The sequence below is a fragment of the Malaclemys terrapin genome, chromosome 3 (assembly GCF_027887155.1).
Source record: "Malaclemys terrapin pileata isolate rMalTer1 chromosome 3, rMalTer1.hap1, whole genome shotgun sequence".
Taxonomy (NCBI): domain Eukaryota; kingdom Metazoa; phylum Chordata; order Testudines; family Emydidae; genus Malaclemys; species Malaclemys terrapin.
Window position 1 is genome coordinate 144,138,326 of NC_071507.1, and position 21,235 is coordinate 144,159,560.

A 21,235-nucleotide genomic window follows, 5' to 3' on the forward strand; every position below is an offset into this window, starting at 1 on the left:
TCAGGGCAGTCATTCATAAATTTTTCAAGATAACAAACACTAGTAGCTTGAGGACCAACGTGAAAGTTACCTCTGCTGCCTCAGGGCTACATCTCCTGCAATTTAAAGTAATAAAAGTCAATTAATGCCAGCTGTCATTCATTTTTGTCTGTGGAAACTGCCTACTATGAACTGACTGAAATCAAACTAATTTTACATAGATTACTGCATAGCTGTCAAAAAAGTCGTTTTGGTTATTACTAATTGGTCTGGAAATGTACCAGTGACCTAGCAGTGAAAAACCCAATCACTTGAGTCATCCAACCATTTTTTTCAGTGAATCTGGCAACAAAGCTCATTAATAACATCACCACCAATGTAAGGGGTCAACTATTGTAGCTTTATTATTATTATAATTTTACAACCAATAAAGTATAATAAATACCTATAATTTAAATAAAACACAATAAAAAGTTGTCCATAATGACCTCACCAGTACAATCTATTCAACTGAAAGCAGGAGAGGGCAAATCGCTCCCTTGCTATCAGTGTGAATGAGGATACCTGCTGTAAACTTCCACGGCTTTAATCCAAATGCTCATTACAGAAGTCTACTGTAATCGTTTCTACATATTGATGAAGCTAGTCTACTTGTTCCGCACACACCCTCTTTACACCTAATCCATCCTCCAGGTGTGGATTAGACTCTATTTATATCCTGGCAAGGGCTTTCCACAGAACTGACAAAGATTAAAAGACTCCAAAAAAACCAAATTGGTTTGGCTTGTTTGCAGTCCATCCCCTTCTGGCATTTTAAGGTCATTGGAGACTTCTTTAATTGCTATTCCTTACCTATGTAAAAGTGGCTTATCAGCGCTATTTGGCAACCCTTGAACCCCTATTTCCTAGTGCCAAAACTAAAACACTGGCAGAGATCAGGAAGGAGGAGAGAACTACCCATTTTCACCAGTTAAACTTTAATTGTTACTCACTGCCTGGGAAATAAACATTGGGCAGCATAACTAGTAGATGAATAAGGAATAAGGAGATCACTGCTCTTAGTCTAGGATCTCTCCAGACTAATACTTCTAGCTATGCTTTAAGTAACAATATCAACTATTTCTGGGCCTCATCTTCTGAATTAAATTACTAAGCTAATAAGATTTCATACTGTAATAGTTAAAAATTTTAAAACATAATAGGATTGTTCTCCTGTCTATACTTGGATATACAGTATTTTGTTTACTCCTTGCCACTTTTTGATGCAGTTAATTAGTTTATTATGAAAAATTAAGAACTGCACACTTGACTACAGCATTAATATAGTTTATGCAAAAAGCAAATTAATTAACTCAGAAAAAATATATTGGCATCGTGAAAACATACATTGGCATCGTGAACTCAAAACATCATTATGACTATTCTGCACAAATACTATGGCATCCAAACATACATTTCAAATATTTATAAACACAGGAGAGAACAGTATACAGTAAAACTTAATTTCTTTAATTTCATCCAAAAGCATATTGATTTTTTAAGTTAATATTCTGGAATAAATTCTTCACCATAATGAAGCAATATTGCTGGGTATAAATATTATAATACATTACTAAAATGAAAGGATTTGCAGACCCAAGCTGTGTGGTCTGTTTTGGCAGAATAATTGAATGCATTTTCAAGATCTAATATCCCAAATTTTTACCAGTCATTAGATGAAGGCTGTATTTGAGCTATGTTTTCTTTTTTATTTTTATTTATGTGGTTGCTTCCGATAAAGTAACAAACACTGTAAATCAGTGGGCCACATTTACAGTGAAAGTTTGTAGAACACTGTCCAATGGTATCTTAAAAGGTATATTATGCAGCTCACAAACATTTTAGACATTATTTTTGAAGAATATTTGGGTTGCCAGCTACTTAGCTCTAGAGATCATCTGGCATGAGGGCTTGGAAATGCATCTTTCTCTAATAAACAACTGATGGAGCAAAGATTTAAATAATATAAACTACAGACAGAGGCATTTGACATAAAATGTAGTTAAACTGTCACCCATAGAGTCTAATATATAGGGATACAAGAACAACAACTTGAGGTGTTTAGCTAGCAAAACTAAAACTGGAGGTTTTTCTTAAAAGCTGCTAAAAAGAAATTATGATCATTACAATACAAAGGCACATGCAGGTATATATATAGCACCAGTGGCTGCATACTTACAAAAAGTTGTTAACATTTTTACTTTTACACATATATTTTTTATTTTATTGGTACAAAGCAAGTAATGATATTTTTAAAATGTCTAGTAATACTGTTATTCCACCCAAAGCATTCTTTAAAAAGTCATCATTCTATAGTAAACATCTGAGGCTGTTAAGATAAATTTATAAAATTAATTGGTAAGAAACTGGAAACTTCTGTATTATATAGCTTGTGAAAAACGTAAGGGTCTGTTGATGTTGTGAACTGATTACCCACAACTTCCGCCAGTTTCCCAAGGAGTTCAGGGTGCTCAGAACTTTACAAGATAGGGCCTTTCATCTGAATACTCATTTATATTGGGCGTCTCCTTTTAGTTCACTTAGAGAATACATTCATTTAATCATTGAGGGTTAAATTCGCCCATGGACAGAGCATCATCATAAGGCCTAAGTATCACATATGGCTTTGTGGTGGCCCTTTAAATAGGCCTTGGGAGTTTTACCTAAGCAATGATTGCAAAACTGGTCCCTTAATGTTGAATGTTTTTTAAACTGCCTCTTTTTCTATTGACTATTGATGTTCTAAAGATTTTTCCTTTTAATTTTTATTTTTAAAAACCTATTTACAGGTATATGCCTCAAATGCCTGGTCCCTTATAACATAAATGTGTGAATATGTATGTAGTGGGACAAATTCCTCTCAGTTTCACCCTTGTAAATGAGATGAGAATTTGGCTCAGTATTTATAACATTTGCTCATAGTCCTAATAGAACTCCAATGTTTTTAAAAACAGTCTAAATTTCAGGCCACTGTATTTCAAATGACTTAATATAAGCTCCACCCATACTTATGACAACTTTGTTTTCATAAAAACTAATATACTATGGAGAGAGAAAATATAAGAAAACTAAAAGAAAACATAGGCTAAACAGATGGTATAAACAAAATGTGTGTTAAGTGGCATACTATGTTTTTGAGAGCATCTACATATTGTCCACCATTCATAAATATTAGAGTTGTCCCAAACTTGTGGCAATAAAAACTTAATAGCACCACACATCATCAACTCTCTGGGGAGAAGAGGGAAGAAAGAACAAACTGCACGTGACAGATGTTAGCCATGTAGTTTACTGCGCTACTGGAAGGTGCTCAGATATTCAATGATACGGGTGGTACAAGAATCTCTATAGAATAGAATCAAACATGGATATAAACTCTACATAGTCTATATAGATATGTTTTTCAAAAGATCTTTCATAATTTAATCAACTAAAAAGACCAAGTTTTTTTGGTCTTGCTGTATACATGTCTGTTGAAATAACAAACCATTTTGATGAGCGAGATACCACTTTCTCCTCGTACTACATAGTAAATCCCACACTGGATGATAAATAAATGCTCCCATCTGATTTTTTTTTTGTCACCATCTATGACAGATGGAAGAGACTTATTAGATCATCTCTTGTATCTCCATAACAAAGTAACATATTGTCCTGTCAAAAAAGTTACTTGATAAGTTAATTGTTTTAAGGAAAGGCTAAAGAATGTAAGGAAACAGGCAAAGAAAGGGAGAAATCATATCTTCTTGAGTTAAATTATATACTGTGTATTTTTGTTGTTTATCAACCTTTACCTTACCAAATGTCCTAACAGAGCAGAAGTTCCTTGTTAGGCATACTAAGAAAAGCGCTGGGCTTGGAGGAATCTCACCAGGAATCTGGGTACCTGCAATCATGCAGCTGTGACATTCTGAGTACACTTCTCAGACCTGAAGAAGAGCCCTCTATAAGCTCAAAAGTTTCTCGCTCACCAACAGATATAACTAGATAGATACGTATGCACTACAGTTTGTCTAGAGATACTTGCTCCCATTCTTTAGAAAATGTAAATGACTCCTCAATCAAGTTTGCATTTTGCAGAAGACAAAAAGATGAAAAGCGACAGCACAAGGTTAGTGATTCTTTTTGTTTTTAATCAAACATCATTTAGCATTGGGAGAACACAGTTGTGGAAAATAAAAAATAACTCAGAGGGCACACAGATTTTCTTCCACATCCTTAGAGCTTATTGAGCAATTTCAGGCTTTCACTTGAGCAACAGCCTTTACATTTAATTGTTTCAGACAGCTTTCAATCCTGGCATTTCTGGATAAAAATGCTTTTAATAGACATATTAAATCAGTGATATGCTGTATTTTTAAAATAAATTTTAAATTAAAGTACCCAATTACACTTCAGCAAATATGCCAAAAAAAATCAAAAGTATTTGAAAATTTTGATTGGCTGTGATTAAGGCAATAAATCGCAGAGACATTTTAAAACTTAAGGTTCTTTCTTTGATAAAGACCAGGCCTTGCTGGGAACCCCAACATAATCATGTTGAGCTACTACCAAACCAGAGACATTTATTGCACTCTAAGAACCAACATTGACTGAAGGGTTCTTATTCCCCAAACTTTCAGCTAGAGCTTGGACTTGTTGCTTACTATGGCACCTGACCACATAATACTTACTTACACATGAGTAGTCTTACATGAGTAGTCCTGTTGACTTCAGTGAGACTGCTCATGAGTGAAGTCTGGACATTGGTGTTTAGAGTGTCTCTTAGTGTTCCCTTGCTTGCTTCCAGAATTTGGAAACACCTGCACCTGATTGGTAGGAACAGACTAAATTATTTAATAGTAAAACTAAGGTTGTTTGTGGTTATGCAGAATTTTATGTAATAGATCATAATCTTTCACTTTCACGTGCTTTCTACTGGGCCTCTTACTCTTATGCTTCTCTTCATACTCTCTCCTAACCATTTCATTTATTCGCTTTCATGCCAGTCTTTTTGCTTGGAAAAAATATCTAATCCCCATGCATCAAGTGTCTTCCAACTCCTCCCTCAATTCCTTCTGCAAAACCAAACTCTCTCTTTTCCTGTTATAATGTTGTATATATGTGCCTCCGTTAAATGTTCAATATTGATTTCTTATCAAAAGCAGAGTAAGAACAACAACAAAAAAAAAAAACTACTTATCTTCTCCCCAACAATGTCTTCATTCTGTTTTTTTCCTGTATAATAAATTTGTCTGACTTAGGGCCATATTCTGCTTTGATTTATACCCCATTCATGGGATGTAAATCAGTGCAAAATGTAAACCTTAGTTTATAAACTCCTTGGGTCAAGGACTCTGTGTTTTTAAAGCACCATATACGTTTACAGTGCTATATACCTAATAATTTTGCTAACTTTGTTTTTCTTTTACTAAGCTGGTATAGACTTGGATCCCAATCCTAAAAAGACTTTGCATGTGCTGTACTTCACATACTTAATTATCCCTGGGACTTCTCATGGAGCATAATGTTAAGCAAATGCATAAATCTTTGCAGAATTGAGGTATTAGTTTGTTAGATGTTTGGCTGACAAGGCTTATCTTTATGTCAAGAAGTTATTGGTTCATCTTTGCCAGTAGTCCCTTGCCAAAAAAAAGTCTGAGAATAGCTCTTTTTGTAAAGCCAGGTACAATATTAAGAAATGGGACCAATAGGGCAGATCAGAAAACCCCTTAAGGAAAAGTGTTAGTATTAGGTAAATATAAGCTGCGTGTATTCAAATTCTTCAGAGGGAGAAAAACCATTTGGAGAATTAGGGCAAGTGCTCTGCCCCAGTTTGAGTCTTGAGAACTATGGTCAAAGTCAAATTCAGATCTGTTGCAACTACTTGGAGCAGATCTGAATTTGGGACTATATATTACCAGGCATCAATTTTGATTTAAGAATTTTTAAATTATTACAAGGACTACTTATTTCATTTGCCATCATAGAGTGGCAATTGCTGTGGATACTGCATTGACCTTTTGGGATTGTGCACATCAGTGTGTGAAAATCAATTGACTTGTGAAATATTTAAGAAATGCCAGAGTGAGCAACAACACTGCTTAGGTAAAGCACTTCATTCTCTCACATGCAGTGACCATTTTGAATGTTTTATGGTATTGGGATATATCCTCTTTTACTTTTTGACTTGAGTGCCATGGAATATCATGGACTACATTCAACTCTACATTTAATTTAACTCTGACTTCAGTGAAATTATACCTGCTTACACCAAGCCAAAAAGTGAACATATTAAGATGGTTTTGATGAATTTCCATATTTTCCTCTGAGCATCTACTTTTACCTATTAATAATAGGCAATGGTACTGTACATGGAATCATAAAAATGCTAGACTGGAAGAGACCTCAACAGGTCATCTAATCCAGTCCCCTGCACTCAAGGCAGGACTAAGTAATAACCAGACCATTCCTGACAAGCATCTAACCTGTTCTTAAAAACCTCCAGTGATAGCCTAGGAAGGTTATTGAATTTCTATTTGTTCCAGTGCTTAACTATCCTGACAGTTAGGAAGCTTTTCCTAATGTCCAACCTAACCTTCCTTGCTTCAATTTAAGCCCTTTGCTTCTTGTCCTATCCTCAGAAGTTAACGAAAACAATTTTTCATCCTTCTCTTTGTAACAATCTTTTATGTACTTGAAAACTGTTATGTCTTGCCTCATTTCTCTTTTCCAGACTAAACAAACCCATTTTTTTCAATCTTTCCTCATAGGTCATGTTTTCTAGATATTTAATCATTTGTTGTTCTCCTCTGGACTTTCTCCAGTTTGTACATATCTTTCCTGAAATGTGGCACCCAGAACTGGACACAATACTCCAGTTGAGGCCACATCAGTGTGAAGTAGAGCAGAAGAATTACTTCTCGTGTCTTGCTTACAACACTCCTGCTGATACGTCCCAGAATGCTGTTTGCTTTTTTTTGCCCAGTGTTATACTTTTGACTCATCTTTAGCTTGTGATCCACTATAACCCAGAGATCCCTTTCTGCCGTACTCCTTCTTAGACAGTCATTTCCATTTTGTATGTGTGCAACTGATTGTTCCTTCCTAAGTGGAGTACTTTGTGTTTGTCCTTATTGAATTTCCTCCTATTTACTTCAGACCATTTCTCCAGTTTGTCCAGATCATTTTGAATTTTAATCCTATCCTACTTGCAACCCCTCCCAGCTTTGTATCATCCACAAACTTTATAAATGTACTATCTATGCCATAATCTAATCTAATAAACCTCAAATGTTCATGCTTTGGAAATACAATGGTAGTCACCTGCAAATCAAAAGTACCAGATTTTGTGTTTTCAATTATATACAAGATGATTTAAAAAACCTACTTCATCAAAACATATCAAGTATAAATGTGCAGCATTACATGTAATTTTAAAGATAGAGCAAGCAAAAATATCTTGTTTATTTTCTTCTAGACTGGTAAAGAAAATAAATTTTGGTTGATGCAAACTAATCATCAAAGCAAATTAAATACTGAAATATTGAATAACTTTAACAGTAATAAACAAATGCATATAGCCTGAAATATGCATTTAAATTTTACATTATTAGATTAAATTAACATCCTGACAGTTTTGTTTGTTAAACTAAGACTTTGAAATGCACAAGATTAGATTATATGTGAAGCAATTGAGCACAACTGATAACAAAAAAATTAGTGATGCTTGTGTACAAATGTTAAACAATCAGGCTCACTTTATAGAAATACCCTCTGTATTAATTGTGTGGTTCAGTAGCAGAAAAGAGCCAAATTATCTGAATAGCATTATTGCTACCTAATAAGGTATCTATTGCATTTACAGGATAGCTCACCTACCATTTCATTAGGTGGCATAATATGATTTAGCATGGGAGGATTATTTTCTCTCCCTGTAACTCATGTTGATGAGGTCTGAATATGATGGGATTAGAACTATCCCGCTTCTAGAATTGTATGAAAAAGAACATTGCTTTCCAATTCCCAGTCTGATAGACTCAAGGCCACCAAGAGTGGGTTTGGGCCCCAGTGAAAAAATTTTTTCGGGCCCCCTAGCAAGGGTGCACCGGCTAAACTGGGCCGACGAGAGGGGGAGAGGCCGAGCCCCCTTCTGGACCGCCAGGCCCTGGTAATTTGTACCGGTTTCCCCCACTCTCGTCGGCTCTGGATAGACTGTAGCCTGTCTATGACAGCTGAGCTCTTATAAAAGTAGTTACAAAAGCTGTTAAATGTTTAGCACCCAAATTTATTTATTTATTTATTGAAGCTTTAAACTGTTGTCAAATAGCCAGTTCCTGGCAACGACCACTACAGAATACTTCACCTAGCAGAAAGGTTGAATATTTTATTATACATTAAACCTACTTGTCTCCAAATATTAAAATGCACATGTTTAAGATTCCCCAGCTTTGCATACCTTCTCAAACTAGACTTAAGGGCATTAAATTAAACTCATATGGTTCTTCCTTATTTCAAACAGAACTGCTACATTCATTAGATTCTTTGCTATTTTAGCATGCAATGAAATGAAAATCATTGTTTTTAGGACTCATCAGCTACAGCAATTTAGAATTTCCATGGAAAAGTTTGTAAGGTATGCAAAAAAAATTTCCAAGCTAGCCAGTATGAACTAGATAGTCGCCTCTCAGGGCAGGTCTGCACTACAGGGTTAAGTAGACCTAAGTTACGCAACTCCAGCTATGTGAATAACACAGCTGGAGTCAACGTAGCTTAGGTCAACTTACTGTGGTGTCTACACCACACTGGGTCCAAGGAAGAGTTTCTCCCATCGACTTACCTTATGCTTCTTGTCCCGGTGGAGTGCCATCATCGATGAGAGAGCAATCTGTGGTCGATTTAGCGGGCCTTCACTAGACCCACTAAATCAACCCCTGGTGGATCAATCACTGCAGCATTGATCCACGGTAAGGGTAGACGTGCCCTCAGAGTGCACATACTCTCTTTAGAGTAAACTAACCTTAATTAGTTTGGTCTTACCCCAATGTTTCACAATTTGTATCACTCTGAATGTGCTATTATATAAGAGATGTGCAACTTGTATACTAGAAGATGCTTGTTGGAGCAGAACCCTGAGAAAATCAAGACAAATGTATTTTTTAAAAAAAAAACAACATTGTTTAATAGTATCAGTTTGAGAAGTTTCAATACTTCCCTTTAAAAAAATTAAACAAGTGAAGTCACAATTTTTCTAATGAGAACAATTCAAATTTATCAGAATTTTAAACATAAATATAGTTTTGGATTATAAGTGCATGTCATGTGTTGATTATTATATAAGTAAAAAACTAATTTGAAAATTCTAACCCTCTAAGAGTAGCCATACTCAATACATCAAAATATTTGCAGGCTTCAAGTTCAAATAATTCCTGATGCTCTTCCAATAACTATTAGGGCAAGTTTTTACTTTATTGTAGGTGCTAGATGATCTAATTTTAGCTTTTATCAGCCTTGTGTACAATTCTCATCATTCCCATGTATCCAGAAACAAATCTGGGCATACTTGAGAGGAGTAATTCGTACTGCTACATTATAATCTTGCTGCACACCATTGACATCCACCCACTGATGACCTGAATAAATAGCAATGATCTTGCGTTTCCATTTCTTCTTGTTTGGCTCTTTAAGGCGGAGATAGACTCCAGAGCCAATAGACCCAGGCTCAGCATCACAGTACTGGTAGAAGAGATCACTGGATTCATCAGACACGCTACAAAATCGATAGACCAACTGTCCAGATCGATCATCATCAAAACCTGAGAAGTGGATCATGCTACCAGGCATCTTTCTGATTGTTGGGCTGATTCCTAGCTCCATATATTTCTTTTTGTGAGGGCGCTTGAGCTCAAGAACAGCATAATCATAATCCAGGGAAACATCCCCAGTTACGCCTTCAAACCAGCCTTTTGGGATCTGGGTACTCTTTACTCTGGTCCACTGGAAGGAAGGTTTACTATCAGAGGTTTTCTGACTCCTCCCTGTTGCCTTTTGTTTTCTGCCACGACCTTTGGATCTCTGCTTCAATTCTGAGGTACGCTCACTGTGATCTCTTGCCACAGAAACATCTCTCTTACCCCTTTGAGCACCTCTGCGTTTCTTGCCCTCACCTCTAGATCTCATCTTCAGCAATCCCACCCTCAGCTTTTTGCTGCCCTTGATGTAATCCTTGCCATTATGAATACAGTGAGCGGCTGTTAGAACGTGCTTGGGAGAAATAAGAATGCCACTGCAGCCTGTGGAAATCTTCACAGCTGTGCTAAAAGGGAAGTTGGTCATGAACCGCTTGTCAGAGATGCTGAATCTGCTGTCTGTGCCATATATCTGCCTCTTTCTTCTTGAGGATGTTCTTGTGGTGGTGTTCTTGGCTGCGCCAACTGCTAGCCCTAGAACATTCACGTGAGTCAGGGTCCGTGTGCCATTCTCAAAAACAGTCTCATAGGACAGAAACTCCTTCAGGTCAGACAAGCTTGGCCCTGGGAGTCTCCTTTGGCATTCAATTCCACACACATTACTCAGTTCTAATTTGGCTTTTGCCTCAAATTTAGGGCTGTCAAGGGAGAAAGTCCGTTCGCTCACAATCTGGGGTACCTTCTTCAAGTGCCAGGTGAAATCTTGTTCTGTTTCGGCTCCATCAGTCAGACATAATATGGGAATGGAAAGCATCAATAACAGCAATATATGTCCCATTGTGTTAATGTGTGTTGCTCTGAAAAAGGGAGAATAGAGACTCAAATTGATATTTTAAAAATTAAATTTATCTGATTATATTGTATGACTACAGCACTATACAATATTACCATCAAAATCAGTGTGGTAGAATATTAGCATCCACGTTACAAAAGAAACAGGAACTCATTGAATCTTCATTCATTTCCCCACATTTTGATCTTTATAATTCTACTTCTGTTATTCATTAAATAATAAATTACACCTAGATATAAATCATAACCCTCAAGAAATATTTTAAGAAACTAGCCCCATTTCCTTGATATTCTACTTTAATAACATGTATGGTACTGATACATTTCAAATCCATCAACATCAGGCTTTGTAGTGTAGTGCCTTGTCTAATTTTGTTCTTGTGCTTGTGGCTGAAAACAATCATGACTGCAAAAATTCTGAAGATAATATGCAATAAATGCAGACCAATGTGTGCAAAATGTTATTTTAAAAGGCTGCATAAAAGTAATAGCTTGATTCAAATTAGTACTTTCTCCAAATGAAATTGTTCTTTATTGTATCATATCCAACAGTAGCAGCCTTTGGCCTAAGGAACCTATGCAGCCACATACCATGCATCCAACCAGAAAGACAGATGGCCATCCCCAATTCTGTCTGTTTCTGGTACCTGTTACAGTGAGACACATTCATTCCTCAGATTGCCTGCTTGTGCTCTTGCTTGGAAGGATTTGCTTCTGCTCCATCCCCTGGCTTTCTAGTCTATGTCAGAGGGACCCAAGAGCCACAAAGTTTCATACACAAAGGGTAAGTCACAAGAAAGTAGAAAATGGCTAATTTGGGGGAGAGGTTTCAGGGATTCATAGAGCAGGGAGGACACAGTCATAGGTGGCGGAGGAGCTAGATGGGCCCCCAAAGTTATTTCCCTTTCAGATCTCTCACAAAACTGTTCATACATATTACAGTGGTGCCTGGAGGCTCCAGCTAAGATGCGAGACCCATTGTACCAGGTGCTGCTCATACACAAGAGCTTACATTTAAATAGACAAGGAACACAAATTAAGCATTATTCTTGTTTTACAGATAGGGAACTAAGGCACAGAAATACTAAGTGACTTGCCCAAGGTCACACAGGAAGTCTGTAGCATAGCCAAGAGTGGCACTAAGCACCTCCGAATCCCAGCCCGGTACCTTAATTGCAAGTCCATTCTAACTCCGTAGATGGACTTGATGCTTAAAATATTAACCAGATATTGGCTGTTGCCATTTGGAGATTTGAGCTTATTCATGTACCCTTTGTACAGTTGGGTAATATTGAAACCTCAAGCACCTGTAGAAAGGGCACTGCCTATAATTAAACCTTAAGTTAAGCAATTTAAGCATGTGTATAGTTATGCTCTTTGGTTTACTGTAGTTACAGTGTAAACCTTGATAAAACCTTGACTTGCATCTGAAGAAGTGAGGTTCTTACCCATGAAAGCTTATGCTCCCAATACTTCTGTTAGTCTTAAAGGTGCCCTAGGACCCTCTGTTGCTTGATAAAATGTCTGTTTTACATTACATATAATATAGTTTAGCAAATTATATATAGTTTAGCAAAATCTGAATCCTTTGTTATAGTGAAAATTAAAGGCAATAAAACAATGAATAAGGTTAGATAAAGTGATAAGGTGCAAAACAGTACCTTGTGAATAAAATTCAAAAAGTGATAGCTTTGCTTTAAAAAGCACAACATGAACCAATGAGTCCTATAATTTTTGGACAACTTGTTGTACTAGTTATCAGACTAAGATCTTAGCTAGAACAATTAGCACTCACCATCCTTTATTCAACTGTGAGCACCATGTCTAGCAGTGGAGTTTATTACTTCTACCACATTCAGAGATGAGTCTATGGTCGTCTGTGTAATTTACAACATTTTCTAAGATCCTAAACTTGTGTGGTACACTAACTTTGATTCTTAATTAACTTACTTAGGGCAGAACTACACTACCGCAAGTTACAGTGACCTAAGCGCTGTCCACACCAGTGCTATGTCGGCGGGAGATGCTCTCCTGCTGACATAGCTTCCACCTCTCGTGAAGGTGGAGTAATTATGTCGATGGGGAAATGCTCTTCCATTGGCATAGAGCGTCTTCACAAGATGGGCTACAGTGGCGCAGCTGCATCAGTGCAGACCTGCCCTTCGATTCATGCCCACTTACCAATTTATTGTCCTTACAGATCTTCTAAATTTGGACCACTAAGTCTGAGGTAAAGGGAGTTAGTGGGCATGAAGGCAACTAACATAAGGGTATAAGAATATGAACTTTAAAGTAGGACAGATTCTGCTTTAAAGTACACAAAAAAACTTTAAATGTCGGAAAGGATAAATATTACTGATATTAATGTGAAAAAAACTGTTTTAATGTCCTAAAAATAACTGTTTAACAAGTAGTGAGGTGCTAAGAAAGCACGTTGTTTTGTTGAACTTGTGAAACCTGTCAATATGCAAGACACATTCTTCCTAGAATTCCTCTTCACTTGGAGCCTAATGACTGGCTCACAATTCAGAGTCCACATACATGATGTTTTCCTACAGCTAAGTGTCATAAATATTTAGGAATGTTCACTAATGCTAGTTTCATGCAGAGAGACTTGGGCATACCACTGCTGAAGTCTTTCCAGTAAGATGGTTGATGTTGTCCCAGCTGGAGCTATAACTAACTTCTGTCTCTATAGAGGCTTCCTATAATAAAATGGGTGGGGTGATGTAGCTCCCTGTAATCATTTCTAACAGAACCACAAAGACCACATCAGCTCCTCCTGTTTGAAAGACTAGAATAGAATGCTTATTCACTCTAAGGGCAGACTTTAGAAGTCGAGGATTTTGTCATTTATAATGAACCATTTTTTGTTTGCTATGAGATAGAAATGATGTACTTTAAGAGAGTTAGAAGAAGCCTATACCTAGAAAGCATTACAAACATAGAATTGCCCTATCAGAGCAAACTTGGTGTTCTAGACAATGTTTTCTTTTATTGCTACACATGTTTAAAATTAGTAAACTGAGAGATCTTAAACACTACCCTGTTTTAAAGTAGGAAACACAATGAAAGGGAGAGGGGAGATTTGGTCCCTTGTGAAAAATTCCAGCTTCTCCTCCCATTTATCAAACCCCCCAGCACAGTGCGGAGGGCTCTCAGCTTGATCACCTTCAGCTGCACTTACAAGCCTCTCCAGCTTTCCCCATTTCAAACTCCCAACATCCCAAATACTTTTCCATCCCACATAGCTAACTCTCCCAAACTCTACACTCTGGTTCTACTCTGGTCCCCCTTCAGCAAGAAGCTCCAATAACATATCTCACACTTCATACAATTCAAACACCCACAAGCAGATTTGCGGATCTGTCCCAGATTTCCCAGTAATTCATGCTTGGTTGTAATTCACTTGCTAATAGGAGGGAAGAGAAGAAAAATGAAGCTCTAGTTCCTGGCAGGGTTTTTCCCTACAATGTCTGTTTAGTACAGTCTGTGTCCTGGGGTTGTTGAAAAGGTATTTAGCATTGGAGGGGTTTGCACAAGGACTAGGGCTCTAGTATCTCAAAAACAGATTTATGCAATTTTTAGACCTCAAAGTGAGGAGTTGCTACTTTATCCTGTATAGGGGTGCGTCTTTTTCCACCCAATTTTGCAAGGGGAAAAAAACTGGAATGAACAGTTCAGGAAGAAAACTCAGTTTTTTTTGGCAACTATCTATCACCATAACCATAGATAGCATGTGAAAATCTCAAGATGAAAATGTTTAGGGGTAACAGCACCTGCTACTCCAGAGAAGAAACCATTACTCTAGCAATGAGCTAAGACATAACAGTAAATCTCCATCCTGAATTCTGTCTGCCACTTCATCCTAAACGTGTACTGATATGCTTGATGAGTGCATTAGTTTACATATCTGACCTCCCATTCTGATTTAAGAAAAAACAGACCTATTCTGAGATATTGTAAATTTAGGTATGGATATAGTGCACAAGTATAGAAACTAATTTTACAAAATATGTATCAAAGCACAAGGCAGGGTTCTGAAATCACAAACTAAACTTACTTCAGCTGCAAAAATTAATTAATGATGGTTTCAGCCTTAATTTTGACTTTCCTTATTACTTAATATACAGACATACACATTTAAGCATCAGGCGCTAACTGTGTAGGTCTGTATCCACAAAAACAACAAGGAGTCCGGTGGCACCTTAAAGACTAACCGATTTATTTGGGCATAAGCTTTCGTGGGTAAAACACACTTTTTTTTACCCACGAAAGCTTATGTCCAAATAAATCGGTTTGTCTTTAAGGTGCCACCGGACTCCTTGTTATGTCTGTGTATATATATGTAGCCACTAGATGGCAGAATTAGATCAATTCTCTTACATGCGCTTTAAACGCACTCTTTCTAAATATTTTATCTTTCAAGCAGTATAATATGCATTATAAAACAGTTTTTATTAAGGATACTTATCCGCAATTTATTCCTAGACTGAACTATACATTAAATTTTAGTTTAGGCTGTAAATTCTGATGTAGGAATCTGTCGTTTTTCAGTTTTCTGTAAAGAGCCGTGCCCATTGTACGAATAGTCTGTCATACACCTCTTTCAGGTGGAAAAGATACATTTACCATATGAACTGTCTTGAGAAAATGACAGTTGATAAGATTGCCTGAAGCCACTGCTCTGGCAAGTGCTTTCACAACACACCTCAGTTCTGACCCATACCATCGCTAGTTCATTCCGGCTTAGTTTTCCCAGCATGGTTGTTTTGTGATAACACCACCTATTCCACTAGAGAATGAAATGCTCTTGTATATCTTCCCCCAACCCCAAGTATGCCTCTCACTGTCCCGAATGTTTCTCTCCAGCGAGCCACAAATGCATACAAGTATTGGTGAACGGTGAGTGCTAAACTAAGCTAGAGAAACAGCTCAATTTTCCACTTTAACAAACATGTTATTTTTACTTTGTATAGCTCCCAAAGCTTGCCGCGCACTTTATCGACAGATACCATTTCTTTCCAGACAGTACTACGCCCACTATTTTCTTCCCTTACTTTTCAAGGATAAGAGAAAGAAAGCATGTTTGTCAAGCAACTTTTGTTCGTTTTGGCGGATGGTTTCAACAGCTCTTAAAATCAGCGCTCTGTCATTAATAAGCATCTTTCACTTCCCGGTGAAATGAGAGTTGTAGAAGCCAAGAAACTCCCTTTTAAAGTTGCTGTTAGCAGTTGCTTTCACTTCTAATTAGTTTATTTTATCCGCCCCCCCCCCCATCCCTAGGAATGAGCTGTTCTATTCTCAGCAGTCTGTTAAATTCTTTGATTGAAGTGCAACTAGCCTGCCTATTTATCGATACTGATCAGCTTTGCATGTTTACCAGATTGAAGTCTAGTAACTATACAATTCTCTACAATAATACCCTCTTGTGTACAATTACTACATGCTCTCTGTAATGTACTGAGCCTGCATATCAGGGTATTGGGCACAGACAGAAGAATTAGACAGATGGATGAATTACCCCAGCATTATCCGGAACAGAAGCAGTGTTACCTCAAACATTTTTTTTCTAATCATTTTTATGGACATATATATCTCAATAGATAGTTCCTTAAATGCGATCCTATAGTTGTCTAAAAGAAAGAAAATAGTTTTTAGCCTAGTGTTTAAGGGGAGAGAGATCCTAGCTTTCTAAAACAAAATAATCAGTTTTCAAATTTAAATACCTGCTGCCTTTACTTTTTCCATTTCTCTTGCTGATGAACTCGTTTTATAAAAAGGACTCCAGAGGCTGAAAATTAAATAAAAAGCTTAGCAGAGGTTTTTGTAGCTCCTCACTGCCAGAAGCAATCTGGATAAAATTAGTGTCAATTTCAAAACAAGTGAGGAATGGTAGCATAGAAACTGAGCAGATGAAGCGGGATAGGGTGGGGAAAGTCGCAAAAAAAGGCTCTCTCAATAGGCATTGCTGGGACTGTACGAAGGCAAAAGTATGAAAACTTCCAAAGGAAGCCTTTTCTTTCTATCTGTTTTTAAGCCACCCATGTGGAACAAGACTCTTGAAAAGTACCAGGAAAAAACGGTGTCAGAGTTCACTCTAGCCAAGAATATTTTCATCAAACAGGTCAGGCTATTCAGAAAAAGCTACTTTTAGTGTAAAATCCTGTAACTGGCCAAAATTTATTTATTGACATCTCATCAATTGTATCTATTTGTAAATGCTGCTGTAACAGAGAGGACCTCATTTGTGGTCCAGTGTAAACACCGTCACCTTAATAGATTTGTGTGTGTGTGTGAACAGCGTATCTACCTTTTCCAGCTGAGGCTCCAAGCAGCTATTCCGTAAACTCCAGCTCTCAGATCTTAAACAAAAAAGTCCGTTCAGCATTTCTGTGGTACAAGTAAGAGGTCTCAGGTGCAGCCCGCATTTTAGCGTGCCTGTTTGCTTTTAAAGCAGGCAGGCTCCTGAGAATTTATTCCTAGCTCAGAAGGCACTAGATAGGAACATCTTTGGAAAGACCGTTTCATACCTGTTAGCATTCGAGAGAAACGTGAAAACCTGGCCAAATCCACGACTCCTAAAACTTTCTACGCGGACACGCAATAGGTGCTCTACTCTTATCTAGTTAATAATCCGTATTTGCTAGCTGGTTCCCAATTTAGTGAGCGAGAGATCGCCACCGCCAGCCAGCCCCAGAGAGAGCAGCAGCCACTGAGCACAGTCTGAGCCCTGGCGGCTACTGAAGAAGGGCCTGGGGGGAGCTGCCAGGTTTTTCCCAGGCGGGGGAGGGGATGGAAAGGAGGAGGGAGGGAGGGAGAGGGAGGTCGGCCCGAGGGTGAGCTGCTGGGACCGCTTGCGGGTGTCTCTGTGGCTGGGAGGGGAAGGAAAAGGGCTGGCGGGATGAGCTGGAACAGCTGGCTGGAAGGGAAGGCGGGAGAGGGCGGCAGAGGTACACGCTGTGGAGTAACCGCTCTGTAGGGAAGCTAGAGAGCGGGCTGTGGGGGTGTCAGGGACAGCGGGGGGCGCAGGGGAGAAGGGGAACAGACGGGGTGTCAGGGAGAGCGTCGGTGCAGGGGAGAAGGGGAACAGACTGGGGGTGGCAGGGAGAGCGGGGGGTGCAGGGGAGAAGGGGAACAGACTGGGGGTGGCAGGGAGAGCGGGGGGCGCAGGGGAGAAGGGGAACAGACTGGGGGTGGCAGGGAGAGCGGGGGGCGCAGGGGAGAAGGGGAACAGACTGGGGGTGGCAGGGAGAGCGGGGGGTGCAGAGGAGAAGGGGAACAGAGTGGAGGTGGCAGGGACAGCGGGGGTTCAGGGGAGAAGGGGAACAGAGTGGAGGTGGCAGGGACAGCGGGGGTTCAGGGGAGAAGGGGAACAGACTGGGGGTGCAGGGGAGAAGGGGAACAGACTGGGGGTGGCAGGGAGAGCGGGGGGGTGCAGGGGAGAAGGGGAACAGACTGGGGGTGGCAGGGAGAGCGGGGGGTGCAGGGGAGAAGGGGAACAGACTGGGGGTGGCAGGGAGAGCGGGGGGTGCAGGGGAGAAGGGGAACAGACTGGGGGTGGCAGGGAGAGCGGGGGGGTGCAGGGGAGAAGGGGAACAGACTGGGGGTGGCAGGGAGAGCGGGGGGGTTCGGGGGAGAAGGGGAACAGACTGGGGGTGGCAGGGAGAGCGGGGGGGTGCAGGGGAGAAGGGGAACAGACTGGGGGTGGCAGGGAGAGCGGGGGGGTTCGGGGGAGAAGGGGAACAGAGTGGAGGTGGCAGGGACAGCGGGGGTGCAGAGGAGAAGGGGAACAGAGTGGAGGTGGCAGGGACAGCGGGGGTTCAGCGGAGAAGGGGAACAGACTGGGGGTGCAGGGGAGAAGAGGAACAGAGTGGGGGTGTTTCTCTGGGGGGCGGGCTGTGGCTGGGAAGCGGGAGGGGGTGCAGATTTCCCCGATCCTGCACGCTGGGGAATTGCCAAAGGGCGCCGCCCCCCTGCCCGCGGTCGCAGCTGCGGCCGGAGACCGCCGCCCCGCGCCGGCTCCCACGGCTCCTGCGCTGCAGCTGGCGGAGGGATCGGCCTGTCCTCGCGCTGCCCCTGCCAGGGGCTTTCCCGCGGCGCCTCGCGCCTCAGGGCCAGCGGGGCTCGGGGGGGGGGGGGGGGGAACGTTTCCTGCCTTGGAAACGTAGGAGGCGTCGCTTGCTGCTTCACCCAACGGCTTGCCCAGCCCAGGTCAGTGCCCCCCTCGCCATCACCTCCCCGCGCTCTCCTCACCATCACCCCCCACGAGTCCCCCTGCGCCATCCCCTCCCTCCCCCAACGCCCCCTCCTCACCATCCCCTCCCCCCTGAGCCCCACCACACCTTCCTCACCACCTCCCCCCACCCTGAGCCCCACCGCACCCCCCTCGCCATCACCTTCCCCAACCCTGAGCCCCAGCGCACCCCCTCGCCATGTCCTCCTCCCCATCACCTCTCCCCCGACCCACCCCAAGCCTCCCCTGCACCCTCCGCACCATCATCTCTCCCACCTGTACCCCTCCCTCATCTCATGCCACCCTGAACCACATCTACCCCTCCCCCACCACCTCCCCCCAACCTGAACCACATGTCCCTCTTGCCATGGTTTAACCAGCTACTTGAGCAATATCTTTGGTGTATCATGAACTACCACCAAGATGACCGTGTTTCCCTCCATCCCCATGTGGAATTTGCATATAATAAGGCCACCCTCCACCTCTCAAGGCCCTTTTTCCTCCAACTACAGATTTCACCCTTGGTTTCACCCAGACATCCTCATGGGATCTCTGGTACCTGCTATTGCAGACTTCACTGCCCACCTCTACCAAGTACATCTAAAACTGAAGGAGCAGCTAGAATCTGCCAAGGAGGTGTACAAGCATCACACTGATCAGGGCTACCAAGCTATCCCCCGATCTTGTCATAGGGGTCAAGGCTTGGCTGTCCATTCAGAATCTAAGGTCAGCTTGCCCATTGGCTAAGTTAGACCACCAATATCTGAGCCCAGTTACAATTCTAGAACAGATCAACGTGGTGGCATTCAAGTTGCAATTACCAATATTCCTCAGTATCCACCCTGTTTCATGTCTCTGTCCTGAAGCCCTGCACATAGAACCTGTTCCCTTCCTGCTCAACTCTGCTGCCCTGGCTATCAACGTCCAGGGACAAGAAGAGTACTTGGTTTGACAGTTCCTACACTCACAACTCTTTAGAAAGAATCTCCTGTACTTAGTAGACTGGGAAGTTTATGGCCCTGATGAATGATCCTGTGAACCATTGGAAACCATCCACACCACAGATGTGCTGCAAGATTTTCACCAAACTTACCCTGTGAAACCAGGCTCTGGAGCACCTAGGAGGCTCAAAGTGGTGGTACAGTCTGGAACTAGGGCCTGCACAACCACCTGATTGGCTAAGGCAGTCAGGTGGCTTGCTCTTAAGCTCAGCAGCTGTTCTATGCATATGCCTGTGGATTCTCTGCCCTGCTAGGCTTGCTTTGCTCCAAGCCCTACTTGTGATTACTCCTGCACTGTTTCTGCCTAGATGCTGCTCTAGTCATGTCCTAGCCTTGCTCCTGCCTTCAGGTTCCTGACCCTTAGCCCTGGATCATGGCTCCAGCTGTGTCAACTCTTGGCTCTGACATTTGGACTCTGACATTGCACAGAGTACAATCTGGACTGATGGACAGCTATGTCTCCTCAATTCTCTAACCTGGGTGCTTTTTACACTGCTTTGCTGTGAGAGCAACCACTTCTGGTCTGTTCACATGTGGCCTCTGACATGTAAATCACTCCCAGCTATGCTGTAGGAGTGCTATAGCCAACCACTCATGAATTACATTACAGGGCAACACTAGCAAACTCCTAGTCACAGACTCTTCCCCAGAAAAGTTCATCTTGTACTGCCCAGCAACCTCCTGGATAATACAAGCTCATATAAAGTGTGTCATTTATTAATAGAAAATGATATGAACAAATCCTGTTATCTCAAATGGAGTTTCCCAAACACACTGCTTTAGATAAAGCAACCAAACCAATGTATTAACTACAGAAAGATAGATTTTAAGTGACTGCAAGTGATGAGAATAGATATATTCATATAAATCAGAATAGATTACAAAGAAATAAAAGGTAAAATGCAACTGACACCTAATGTAACAAGCTAAGTGAATGCAAAGCAAAGATCTCTCTCACCACATGTTCCAGCTGTCTTGCCGGCCGAACCTCTTTCAGTCAGGATCTTCTCTCCCTCCTCTGCCCCCACCCCCTTTGTTCTTCAGGTGTTGATGATGTTGTGAGTAGAGAGCAAGGGAGAGATGATTTGGGGCATCTGCCCACTTCTCTTATATCCCATTCTCTTGTGCAAGTATCATTAGCTGATGTTCAGGAGACAGAAAGTGGGCGTGGACGGGAATGATGATGCTTTGTCAAAATGTAGATCTTTTGCCCACATCCTCTCTCCTGCCCAAGAGTGGCC

At 40.9% G+C, this 21,235-nt stretch overlaps 1 protein-coding gene across 4 annotated transcripts; it reads right to left on the reverse strand.

Annotated features, from left to right (window-relative positions):
- Positions 1–7,590: 7,590 nt before the first annotated feature.
- On the reverse strand, positions 7,591–17,607 carry PRSS35 (serine protease 35). Of its 4 annotated transcripts, none has more exons than XM_054023007.1 (3): positions 17,291–17,607; positions 16,487–16,551; positions 7,591–10,762 (listed from the first exon to the last, which is right to left on the reverse strand). In XM_054023007.1, exon 3 carries the CDS (start codon positions 10,741–10,743, stop codon positions 9,502–9,504), a length of 1,242 nt encoding a protein of 413 aa, XP_053878982.1. In that variant the 5' UTR covers positions 10,744–10,762; positions 16,487–16,551; positions 17,291–17,607; the 3' UTR covers positions 7,591–9,501. The 4 variants fall into 4 exon arrangements, with proteins under 4 accessions (XP_053878982.1, XP_053878981.1, XP_053878980.1 ...); XM_054023006.1 differs by having other exon boundaries at positions 17,071–17,607; XM_054023005.1 differs by lacking the exon at positions 16,487–16,551 and having other exon boundaries at positions 17,071–17,607.
- Positions 17,608–21,235: the final 3,628 nt, after the last annotated feature.

What these genes read in the sequence shown, in the direction of transcription:
- PRSS35 (XM_054023007.1), bottom strand. Translation starts at nt 10,743, where the DNA reads ATGGGACATATATTGCTGTTATTGATGCTTTCCATTCCCATATTATGT.